We start from the raw sequence: 12,810 nt of genomic DNA, 5'->3' as shown, positions 1-12,810 counted from the left end.
ATCCAGCGTTAGATACTTTACAAATGAATTGATCTTATCTATACTAGCAAGAGTCAGAGTGAATGACTAAACTTCAGTGAAGTTCACAAGCTTATTTTCTTTCTACTGCAGAAAGAAATGTAAAAAAAAGCGTTCCCTCAGATTTAGAAATGACTAATTACCAATGAAAACATTTCCCTGTATTTTAATATTTAATGGTACTACACTTAATTATATTGCAGAACTGAAGTGCATGTTCTGTTCCCTGCTCTTTGGTATTATGAATAATTCTCTCAGAGGTGCTTGAACTTGATAATTTTTTGAGAAGCAATATAAAAAATTGTCATTTAAATCATCAGTTTATGACATATACACAAAAGTTTAGGGTCATCCTTCTGTAAAAGATGTACACAAATGCTTAACTTCATTTAATGTGTCTTGTCCCTTCTGGCTCAATGCATGAAGCTGAGCGCATGCTCTTAGTCTCTGCAGTACCAGAGTCTAGAGTAATGAGCCAAAAAGGATTGATGTAGGCACTGGTAAATGAAATTTTTCAATAAAATGCCAGTCTGAGATTGAAGTCCAGCCAGTGCATTATGGATTAAAGAGAGGCTTCATTAAAAGTGAGAGAAAATTACTGGCAGTCTTTCTAGAACTGACTGCAAAAACTGGGAGGGAACCAACATGTACTTGAGCATCAAGCCTGAATGTTGTCTTTGCAGACTTGAGTCCCTTTACTAGATGTTGTTTGGAAATACTAATCAGCAGATGATGCTAGGAATGAGGATTTGGTGTTTTGTCAGAGCACTGGCCATGGCTCAGATTACACCTTTAAACTTAACAGGGATACCCCAGAAGCTCTGCAAGCAATAAAGACACCAAATCCCCAAGATGGTAGTACCCAAGTCCATCAAACAGCTTTTGTTAATCAAGTGCATGTTTGCCAGATGTTGAAGAGCACATTCTTTGGAGTAAATCCATAAAACAAACACATGAACTCGTTTCATTGGTTCACAGAGCTTTTGTAATAACAGAGTCCCTTTTAAAATGTCTCTTGCTTCTAGGTTCAACATTGATTGCACCCAGTGTAGTATAATTTTAACTTTAGTTGATTAAAATTACCCAGCAAAGACGACTTAGAGACATTTTATCCTATTGAATTAGCTGAGAATGCAAATATTGTTCTGGCATTATCTTCTGGTTGTTATGCATGTGATGACAGTTTCCTTTATACATTGAGGGTCTCTTGAATTTGCCTTTTATTTGCCTTTGAAGCCTCTTTAGGCCCTGTATTTTATAAAATATGTCTTCTAAGAAAAGTAGTAATTATGGAATCTGCAGTAATAATATTTGGTATTTATTAATAGAGGTAATACAGAGAACACATAGAAATAGCCATAGGAATAAAATGGGATATTTCCATATCAAAAGAAAAAAAATTATTTAAGAATAGGATTTCACAGATTGAGCAAAGCCATCTTTATTTCCTGAGGTTGTAAGGGGATCAGTGGCAGTTGTTCATTAGGCTTCTGTTTTTCATTTTTCATCAGTTATAAATATTTGGCAATACTTAATTTAGCACCTGGCATGAAGATTTATCTTCTCTTAAATTCAGTGTAATACTGACAGACCTTTAAACTTTCAAAAATAAACGTAACAGCAACAGTAACAGCACCAGCATGGAGTAGTTATTTTACTCCTGCCAAGCAATGCACAAAGGAGTATGCTTTCCCTACTTCACTTTGAGTACGATGTCTTTTGACTTGACTTCACAGAAGCATTCGCTGACCCAGAGCAGTTCTTGGGTTTTTTGTTGTGGAGGAATTAAGTGTTAATTCATGTAGAAATATGTGAAATATGAAGCAGAAGCAGTCCAGTTCATGTCCAGTCTAACTGGAAATGTCAGCTTAATAGGTCATGTTTTGTGCTTCGTGGCAGTGTTGAAAGGAAAGATGTTCATATTTGGGTGACCTGAAGGTATTTCATAATTTTTTGTATTGTTTATCCATGAAGTCTAAGGAGGAATGTGTATCAGTGTGTGAACAATACTGGGTTCACAGTATAAATTTTCATTCACAGCAAACTAAACAGAGATCACTGGAATATACTGGATCTTTCCCCCCCATATCTTAAGACTACAACCCTGTTTTTTCTCACACATTTCCTACAGATTTTTCTGTTCTTTTTTCTTGTATGTTTTTGCTTGCTGCATACATTTTAGAAGGTGTACAGGCAAAAAAAGAGAAGGTGATAGGCAATACTTAAGCATATTTTGTTATATTTTCAAAGGTTTTTCTTAGTGAGGAGAAAGGGATATTCTGAATGCATCTTCTCTTGGTACAAACTAAAGTTCACAGGTTGTTGACCAGACGGTTGTGATGGGATTAGGATAGACAGTCAAGGGCCCAGCAATTGTCATGCTCTATGGAAAGGCCTTTGGGATGCTGCTCTGCTCCATGCTCTCTTTTGGGGTGCTGGCAGTCTGCAGGGAATTGGAGCTGGCATTGTGTTCTTTCCTGGTCCAACGTTCAGATGATGAACATAGCTAAATTCTTCTTCCGTTTACAGTGACACAACAGGTCTTTGGGTCCTGGTAGGGAGGGAATTATAGCTGTTAAACTGCAGCACAGTGTCTAGCATCTTTCTCTCCTGTTGAGACTGTTTGGAAGCTGATGGGATCAGCAGTCTGTGGGGTGATACTCAAACTCTGGCAGAAGGCCTGTGCATGACATGTGTAACCTGCATCATAGAAGATGGCCTTGAAAGATGGTTTATGGACAAACTCTGCAACAGCCTACAGAGAGTAATTTTAAAAAGATGCAGAAATCATGAACATAAAGATCATGTATTTTGAGAGTACTGGGGGAGCACACGGCAGTCTGCCTCAGCTTTTACTAGTAGTGCCGTACATGGTATAGAAGCCACATTCCTAGATTTCAAATCCCCAAGGGCTCAGCTTGACCATCTAGTGTGCGCAGCACAAGCTAGAAATGCAGAGTCTGCATTATTGTTTCTGCATCTGCCTTATGATTTCTTTTTGAGGTAACATATTTTTTTTTTAGAAAAATTTACTCTGATCTAAAGCCTGTGTAATAGACTAATTAGAAAGCTGCTCTCTTCTCATGATGTACTGCCACTAGTGCTATTCATTAGAGATGTTTGATCCAGAGTAGCTTGTACTCCAGTGGGAGAGAGAACAACCCAGTAGATGTTATTTTTGGAACCTGCTTTCCAAGATAGTTTGCTAAAACCCAGATTTTACAAGTACTCTGACACACTGTAAAATCTTTCTTTGTGTTCTTAATGTTAGTTGAAGAAGCAGGCTGAGACTTGGATCAATTTGCTCAATGTGCCTTATGGAGCGAGACTCTTTAGTGTTGCTTCCTGGTGAGTTTTTATTAAGGCAGAAGCTGCAGTCTGTAGTTTAGCTCAGCTCAGAACCCAATGCTCAGAACATTAGATCAGGCCCTTTTGGCTTTTATTAGGTGATAGTAAATAAATAATGTACACCTCTTTATTTGCTGCTGCACATGGATCAATTAGCACATCTAATTTGTTGCCGTGGCTCGCTCTTTTAGATTTTTGCTAAGTGCTTAAAGCCTTCAAACATACTTTGAATTTCAGCTTGGAAGAAGTCCTTTGTTTCCTCCTCCCCCAGTAACTGGCAGCATACTCTCTCTTTCTCACTGCCAAGGGACATATTGCCAGCAGAGAGAAGTGGAAGCTATAACAGAAGGAGATGAAGACAACGAAGGCTGCTGCTGTTGTAAGCCTGGGCACTTGCCTCACTTGTTATCATGTAATGCAGCCTTTAACCTCCGATGGCTGACATGGGAAATAACACGGACCCAGTACATCCTGGAAGGATACAGCATCATTGATAACAACGCTGCAACAATGCTGCAAGTGTTCGATCTGCGGAGAATACTTATCAGATACTATATCAAGGTAAACACTTTGGTAAAGTGTACATTATTCCTAGGCAGATTTGTCAAATAGAAGAAATGCTGGCTGTCTACAGAAGAAAGAGCATTTGAAATTTTTGGCTTTATGTTTATTCATCTGCACAACACTCCTGACAGGTGGACAGACTCGATGTTAGATCATAGAACCATGGAATCATTTGGGTTAATCTTTAAGTTCTTCTAGTTCCAACCCCTCTGCCATGGGCAGGGACACCTTCCACTAGAATAGGGATAATAAATCCATATCTCCCTTTGCTAAATTTAGTTCTGATCACTTACAGTTAGTACAGAAAATCTCAGGTATGCTTCAGCAGAAATCAAGGTGAGTAAACATCCTCTGGTGATAAAGTCAGAGTAAGTGTTCTTACTTATGTTGTTGCATTCTAAAAAAAACTTCATTGACAGTTTGTTATTTCTTCTTGCCTTGGCCTTTACACTGCTCTTTTGTTCTGGGGAAAAAAAAAAAGAGATTAACAAGCATAAAGTTCTTGGGAAACATCTGAAGAGCTATTTCTCAAATGTACTTTTTTAGTAGTGCAAACTCCCTTCTTACCTTCTGTTTTACATATGTAGCACAACACATTTGAAGTTGGTTTATTCCACTGATTAAACAGCAGTTCATTTACATCACTTCTACGGTTGCACTGTTATTAAGACCACAATAACCACACAGATACTAATTTGTTGAAATAATTGAACCTTATAATCTAGCAAGACATCTTCATCCTCTGCCAAAACAATTCCCAGTCCATCAAATGAAGACTTTGTTGTGCTTTATAGTCTTCTACTGAGACAGCAAGAGCCAAATGCTGCTTCCTATGCCACTGGTATTGCCACAAAGCCAGTTACTAAAGCTCCCAACCATCCCTGACATCTCCTTTCTGCTTATATCTCTGCAATTGTATCAATCTGTCAACCTCAGAGAGAGACCTGTTGTAAATAAGTTAATCACCATTTTTTGCAAATGAGCCAATGTAGTAAAAAGCAAGCTCATTACCTTACAGAACTGCTTTGATCATGCAGTTGATTACTTTGTAAAATGCAGACTGAGATTTCATAAATAATTTTCCAGGCAGTACAGCCTGGTAACCAACCTGCTTGTTTAATTAACTAATTAGAAACAAAACTGCATGTGAGCATGATTTTTTCATTTTATAAGTGGGTTCTGTGGCTATAAATTAATTTAAAGCAAGGTATATAAGGTAAAAGAACCCAAACAAAAAAAAAAACAACCCTTCTTTAAACTGTAAATGAGTATGTTGCTACTATTGCTTTGCTTTACTTTAAAAGGTAACCTGAATAACTGGAACATAAACTGATGCAAACTGACGTATGACTCAGCTTTTGATGGTGAATGAGATTGAAAAAAATCCCAGTCTAAGCTGCAATCAAAAGAGCATCTTATTCATTTACAGCAGTGAAGAATTGTGCTTTGTAAACTGGAACTTTTTTTGTACCTTTAAATCAGTTAATATATAGAGGACTTGTGGAAAGTGTGAGGTTCATCACATGGGAAGTAAAACTTAACTGAAAGGTAGTTTAGGGCTTCTAGTTCTGGACACACCTGAGAAGCAGCTGACAAAGGTAAGATGGCTTAGACAAACTTTCATGTGATACAGGTGTGGTTAGTTGATCCTGTTTTGAGTAATAGGGATATGGGTTAAATGATCTCCACACCACTGAGGTGTGGCTGTGGCTCCATCTCCAACATATGAAGATTTTATGTTTATGACTGATGGCTCCCAAGGTGTGAAAATTGAATCTCTTCTGCTTGGATTTAGTTGAGCCAGTACTATAACACTGCACTGACAGATCTGCGTTCTCAGAAAGGTGTTGATCCTTTAGTCTACTTCTCTTCTTAGGGAAGGATGAACAGAAGATAATAACAAAAGATAATAACCTGTTGGCAACTTCAATATTAGCCTGGGCTGAGGCTCCTTCAGTAAAGGAAGAGTGAGCTGAGGAGATCTTTTCTTTAGAATGACACTCCCCAAAAGAAAGTTATATGGAGATTGTCTTCTCCTATTCTTAAATTAATTAGTTTCTTCCATCGACAGGAGCTTTAAAAAGATTTGGTAAATTCCTTAGTACAGCCTTGGAAGGTGAGAAGATTGTTATGTATCAAATCAGCTTTTGTCCTGTTTCTTTAATGCTTGCCTGCAAACAAACAGTATTAGAAGCAGAGGTGAGAATTCATTACTTTCCCAGCTCTTTCTTATGGGGGAATCTTGAGTAAGACCCTATGCAGTTTCACTGTGAACATTTTAAAGCCCTGACACTTCCTTTTTATTGGTGTAGAAAACTAATTGTAAGAAGAATTACAGATAATGCAGTATTCGGGTCACATCCTTATCACAAACTCTGAAAACACTTAGGCTGGAGTTTCTGCAGGAACGGCACTTCCATTGCACTGAGCATTTGGAGTGTTCCTGGTTTATTCTCTGTAGCTTACAATATTGTAAATATTATTTCTGAATTGTAATGTAGCTGAGGATGTACTTGTGCTCAAAACATATCTTGGAAGAGTTACCAAGAGCAAACTTTAATTAGGTGACAGAAGTTTTTGCTGTTTCTGTGTCTGATTGCGAGTCTGATTTTTTTCCCCAGCTGAGTTGGCTTCTTTGTAAACACAGATGAGAATAATAAAAAAACCAAACTCTATCTTGAAATCAATGGAGAAAATGTATGCTTTGTTTTAGCTCTTCTATCCTTCAAGAATAATTACCATATCGGTCTTTTAAACAATGAGTTGCACTGAGCATCTTATTCCTAAGTCATATTTATTTCATTTGCAGTTTCATTGACAGCTGAGAAATATTTCTTCTTATAAAAGGATTTTTATTCTCCACAAATAAAGTGGGTCAGCTCCTGTAGCCCTTCTGCATATGTTTTGAAATCATTTCCTGCCCAGCTACTGTGATATTTTTCCCTTGTGCCTCCTCCATCTCTTCTCAATATATTCTTATTTAAACATCTTTTAGTATTCAAGAAGTCTGTATTTGCTGAGTGCTGTATTTTCAGCTCCTATTGTTTCTGCATGAATCTTTTCTGAAGAGTGTATTTTCTCCACATGCCAAGAAATTAAAGGTCCATCCTCAGTCTGTATCTGTCTGACTTGTCTTTTTCCTCTGAAGCTTAATTCTCCTCTTACTTGTATATTTTTTGTACCATTTGAAAGATAAACTGTGGAGAGCATCTGGGTGTTTTAAAAGGGCTGGTAGTGGTTCTGCCCTTTGTAATCCATCCTTTTTTCATTTTATATATTTATTTGCTTAGTAGTGTTTCCATTGACTGTGTAAAGTAGAACTACATCCTCTTCGTTTGTGTACACTTGCTCCTTGTTTGCTTTGGAATCCAATTCTAAATTAATATATTAATATTATACTCATAAAACATTAAAGTGGGACTTTCCAGTTGATGGAAAGCATTGGAACTTCTTAAGCTTCATATTCTTTTGAAAATATGCTTTAAGTTTTGTTTGGATAGATTTTTTTTTTTAATTACTATTTTCTCTATTGTTATTTTAATGTCTCCAGACACAGTGGTTAGAAGAACTTAGAAACTCAGGTACAGATATGAGATACCAGTGTTGCTGCTTTCTAATATTTATGCATTTGATAAAAGAGCTCCTGCTGAGTGCTGTTCCTCCTTCAGTGCTTTAAGTAAACTCAATTATATCAGTTATCAGCCTCTTAAACTGACATGTAAGAAAAAATCCATTATTCTTTACCAGCTGCATTGACAAATAACAAAACTGGTGCTACTGAAAGCCAAAAGAAAACAGCAATCAAAGCAGGGCATTTCAGACCTGTGTCATACACATCTGTGACATCTTACCTTTATGGTTAAATCATGGTGGGGCTGTTTTTGTTAAAGAATTAGGAAAGCTTCATCACCATAAAACAGTAAGTCCATTGAGGAAAAAAGAGCCCTATTTTGAGCATATGATCGTCTACTACTGTTTTTTTCAAAATATGCCTAAACTGTTATCAATATTGCCTTCTTGGTGATAGACTCTAGAACCCCACTAGTATTCTGTAATTAACATGTTTGAATGCTAGAACTCTCTATTCCTATAATTGTATTAATTTTCCTGTAAGTTAGAAGAGTATTAAAAATATTACTTCTTTTTCTGTCTGCTATTTAGATATCAATTAGTATCATCTTTCTAACTTGAACACTTTTGTGAAGCAATGATACCAAGCAGTAAAAAATAGGAAAAATATGTACCATTATATTTAGTTAATGTGACCCTATTTGATTTAGGATCACATTTGATTTATTCTCTTCTGTGTAAAATGTATCTGCTTTAATCAGAGATGAGAGTGACTAATGTTTGCACATTTTGTCAACAGAGTATAATATACTTTACAGCAAGTTCTCCCAAAATCCTTGACTGGATAAAAGATGAATCCATCCAAAAGATACTGCAGCCTTATGCGAAGTGGCATTATATTGAACGTGACCTTGCAATGTTTAACGTTAACATAGATGAAGATTATGTTCCGTGTCTCCAAGGAATAACAAGAGCTAGTTTCTGCAGTGTTTATCTGGACTGGATTCAGTTCTGTGCTAGAAAAAGAGTAGAGGTAAGAGCCTTTTTTTTTTTAGTAGTAGTAGTAGTTTTAATTCTTGGAATAGAAGTTAAATGATGCATGGTTACTTTTTTGCTTGCTCAGGATTAGTAGAATAAAATTTATTTAAGCTTTTACATTTAAAATAAAAGGAAAATATACGTTTTGTGGAATGAAAAAAACATATTTTGGAGACTACCCTTGTGCAAAAGCTAGAGTTTTAAGGAGTGATAGTCTTTGAATACGGAACCATTTCCTTATTTTGCACACTTCCAGCAAGGTTAATTTTTTTGTCAGTTCTAGAAAGCATGGATATATCCATTGCTTGCAGTACTGCTAAAGCTGGCTCCCTTCAGGCAATGTCATTAGAGAATTACTGTTTCTTCAGTGTTGCCAATGATTGGGTACATTTGCCAAACATTTGTGATGTCTGTGTATCCTTTTCGAACATTTTGCTTATATTTGGGTACAGTTATAGAATGGTAGGGAAGTGCATGGCAAACTCACTGCTAGCATAGGTCACCTCTGAGAGCTCGTAACTCAAATGTGAACCACGCCACAAAACCTTGTGGAACTGCCTCACAGCTCTCGAAGGTCAAAGGCAGATTTACAGCTGTGCATTTGCATGCTTTGAGCCACTAAGATTACTGATGTCAGCAGTCATTTGTCAGAAATGCACTACTGTATTTCCATGGAATACTCAAAATAGCCCAGGGGGAGAGTACAGTTTCATACAAGCATATTGCCTCAGTCTAATTTTCTGATTAATGCTGATAATGGCAAAAATGGAGAGGTGTATCTTTCCTGGCCACCATGCACTGCATTGGTGTGTTTTCCGCTCAGGATCACAGACTGCACATCCCGTTTGCTACCACTGACCTCAGCTGGTATAATATCACTGAATGTTTCTTGTAACATCACTGAATGTTTTTTTTCCACTTTGGTTCCTTCTCATGTCTCTAAAGCCAAATACCATTCCACCAGTTCCTCTGCCTATCATTATATTGGTATTGTTTTCACCGGATTGTCATCTGAGCCCTTCCCTGCCATTTCCTCCTACTGGGTATATTTCACCTCTTTTTTTTCTCATCTCTGTGTCTCATCTCCCAAGTTCTGACACACAAAGAATTGCACAGTGCAGGGAAAGCACTGTTAAATGATACCTTTCCACTTGTTCTGTTGCTGAAACTTTCAAATACATAACAGACTTAGGGATGCCAATAGACTTGAAACATGTAAGTTAGACTTAAAAAGGCAAATGAATGCCTACACTGATGCACACACACACTTTTTCTTTTACATCTTTTACCTTTGTTTTTTAATTCACTGACTATAGAGAGGTAAAGTTCATGTAGGAAATGAGATAAAAAAACCAACTTCACTGTATACATAACCCTGAAAATCAATGTATTTTCTAGAAGGAGCTACATTCTCCATTATAATTGTTTTCAATTTTAAAGTCAAAGAAAGCTAGAAGAAATCACTCATTGCATGGCCTGAAATAATAATCTATATCCTCCTGAAAATTAACATGCATGAGGGGTTGTTTCAGTTTTTTCTTCCTGCTTGATTGCAAAGTTTTCTTTATGAAAATTTCAGTAAAAGAAACTCTCCTGAGCTAGTAAATGTAAATGACATATTTTGACTGCTTGTTAAAATGTGATGTCAGTGTCATCAATGGTATACAATTTAGATAGATATTGTTATTCAAGAAAAGTGTGTGCCTCCAAACTTTTCTAAATAGGTTGTTCTTCTGGAATCTGTGGCGGGGTTTCATAGGAACTGTATCCCATGAGAAGGGTTTTGGCTGTCTCCAATTGCAGTGTCTCTCAACAATAAGGAACCTCCTGTGTTTCAGAATGTTATGTCAGGGAGGAGTGGAACCAAACAAAAAACACCACAAAAAAATACCCACCCCCTCAAAGATGCACTTCCTTGGGATCTCACCACTGGAGAACAAAATGTTCTGTTTCTAGCCAGTGGGCAAAATAAGCTTGCATTTTGCAGAAAGCCTCTAATGGTGATGATCTTCCTTCTTGTTCTGTTTAATTGCAAAGAATGTTTTTGTGAGTAGGTCCAGCTACATGCAGATTTTATGTATGTTACCATTTGTAGTATTGTGGTGCTTTAAAAGATGGTATTTTCATTTAGAGTAACATGCTAACCTTAAAATTTTGTAGCACCTGGACAGTGATGAAGATTCTCCTCTAGTGACGCTTTCCTTCGCCTTGTGTATATTGGGTCGAAGAGCTTTGGGAACTGCATCTCACAATATGGCCATCAGGTAATTTTTAGGAATCCTTTATCCTCATGTTAAAACAAAGACCTGTTTGTCTTTTTTCACGTGATATGGAATCTCAAGAGAGTAATAGATCAAAGTAAAGTCTCATTCCTCCAAAAAATACTTTGTTTTCTGCCGTTCCTGATCATCTTTTACTTTGTAGTTGGCTAAATAGCTAATACCAGTCTTTATTTCACAGGCCAAAGCAGAATTTTTCATTGAAAGAATGGGTACCAATGGTTACTGCTTGTGTTCACTCATACCTGGCTATTGGAATGCTGGCTTCCTCCAGCATTCCAGTAAAAGGAAGATACTTCCAGTAGAGGAACTATTTTATGTATATATATATAAAAAACTGTTAGCTAGCTAAATAATAATAAATCCATAAGGGTTCTGTATTCCTTAGGGTGGTATTCCTGTTCATTTGCCACTTCATTCTGGCAACTAAGGAAGGCAGAACCTTGGATCTCTTGAGACTACAGCTTTGTCTGTTCACAGTCTACCTTACTCATTTGTTCATTCATTCAAAACACTTCTCCCTAGGAAGTCTGGTTAATTAAAATATGTTTGGTTAAGATTGTTTCTGAATATCTTCTTCATCTTTTATTTTCCTTAGGGATTCTTCCATTTTCACTAGGACTTGTGAGTTTTTTGGGTTTTATACAGTACAATTTACGCTGTTCTATAGATAAGGCATTTTATCAAGGTAATAATCCTAATTTTCATGAAGTTTAACTTCTCACCTAATTTTAGATTTTTATTAGATTTATTTGAACTCCCTGTGTTCACAGGAGTTTAGTAACCATAGAGAAGTTGAATAAACACAGTTTCTAAGTGACCTTGCTATGTTGGCACAGAACTGCGAGTAAAGCTACCTAGACCTCTATCAACATGCTCCTTAGAGAGGATTTGTCTTACTAACAAGCAAACAAAGACAGCATGTGTGATTTTGAATGCATTTTGTTATAAGATAAAACAGTCCTTTTAAATATTCATTCTAGCTTTGTTATCTGTTGAGACATATGTAACATTTTGTTTTATGTCTTCCTCTTTCAGTGAGTCACACAAAATGTTTGTGGTCCACATGGCTTATTTCTTGGTGTGCTGCTGATTTCTGTTTTCTGAAGTGCCTTTTGTCGTGTCTTTTCTACTAGTCCTTGCACATTCCCTTCCTGTAGTAGTTTTCTTCTGCGTTGCATTTCCTCTCCCTTCATTTCAATTCACTCAAATCAGTGTGATGTTTAGTAAGTCACTGATATTTCTAAAACTTTTTTTTTCCTTGATGATCCAGATTTTAGAGTTGGGGAAAAGTTTATGTGCATTTAAGATTTTTGTTTGAGAAAAGATTAATTTTTCATCAGGGTATGCAATAGATAGGTCACAGCGATATTAGAAATGCATCTAAAAATATCACAAAACCTTCCTCAAACTGTCATCCCATTGCATGTACTTTCCACTGGATCTTTAAATCTTCATTACAATATTTTGGCACTAGTACAGATACAATAACAATGTCACCTATTTGTATTGGCTTACATGATTAGCAGATAATGCAAAGGGATAATAAATCAGAGATTTTCCAAAGCTTAACGTGGAAAGTATGAATGTTGAGGATAATTATTTGCAAAGTGTTCTGTAAAGATTTTAACAATAAGGAGGCAGTTACACCATGTCTTTTGAAAATCTGGCAAATTACCAATAAACCAAATTAGTTTTGGTGAGTTGACACTCCATACTTAAAAATATTTTTCTTGAGGAGAAAGGTCTGTAGAAAGGCAAAAAATGGGGTAGTCATAGGAGGTGAACAGCTCTGTCCCTCTTTTTCTGAATCTATTCTATGTAATCCTCTATCTTTAATTAAGTTCTGGTTTTCTTTTTATTAAACAAGTGCTCCAGGGCAGTATTGAATCATTGTATTTTTAAAATGTATTTTGTGACATAAAAGGGATTAAGTGGAACCTTCTGTCAGTATCTTTTTCAGTGCTACTTCACAAAAGCTTTCCCTAGAAAA

The 12,810-nt window shown here is 36.5% G+C and overlaps 1 protein-coding gene across 1 annotated transcript in view; it reads left to right on the top strand.

Annotated features, from left to right (window-relative positions):
- PCNX2 (pecanex 2) overlaps nucleotides 1–12,810 on the top strand; it is a 156,050-nt gene that overhangs the window by 124,900 nt on the left and 18,340 nt on the right. The window contains exons 26-28 of the mRNA XM_039379509.1: nucleotides 3,674–3,927; nucleotides 8,300–8,533; nucleotides 10,699–10,802. Of these exons, the coding sequence (XP_039235443.1) occupies nucleotides 3,674–3,927; nucleotides 8,300–8,533; nucleotides 10,699–10,802 (592 nt within the window). The remainder of the gene's footprint in view (nucleotides 1–3,673; nucleotides 3,928–8,299; nucleotides 8,534–10,698; nucleotides 10,803–12,810) is intronic.

This window comes from Pipra filicauda, unplaced genomic scaffold (genome assembly GCF_003945595.2).
Source record: "Pipra filicauda isolate LSUMZ 115617 unplaced genomic scaffold, ASM394559v2 scaffold16_size7369187_pilon, whole genome shotgun sequence".
In the NCBI taxonomy this organism is placed as follows: Eukaryota; Metazoa; Chordata; class Aves; order Passeriformes; family Pipridae; genus Pipra; species Pipra filicauda.
The sequence above is the reverse complement of the archived record's forward strand: the minus strand, read 5'-3'. Positions and strand labels throughout refer to the sequence as shown.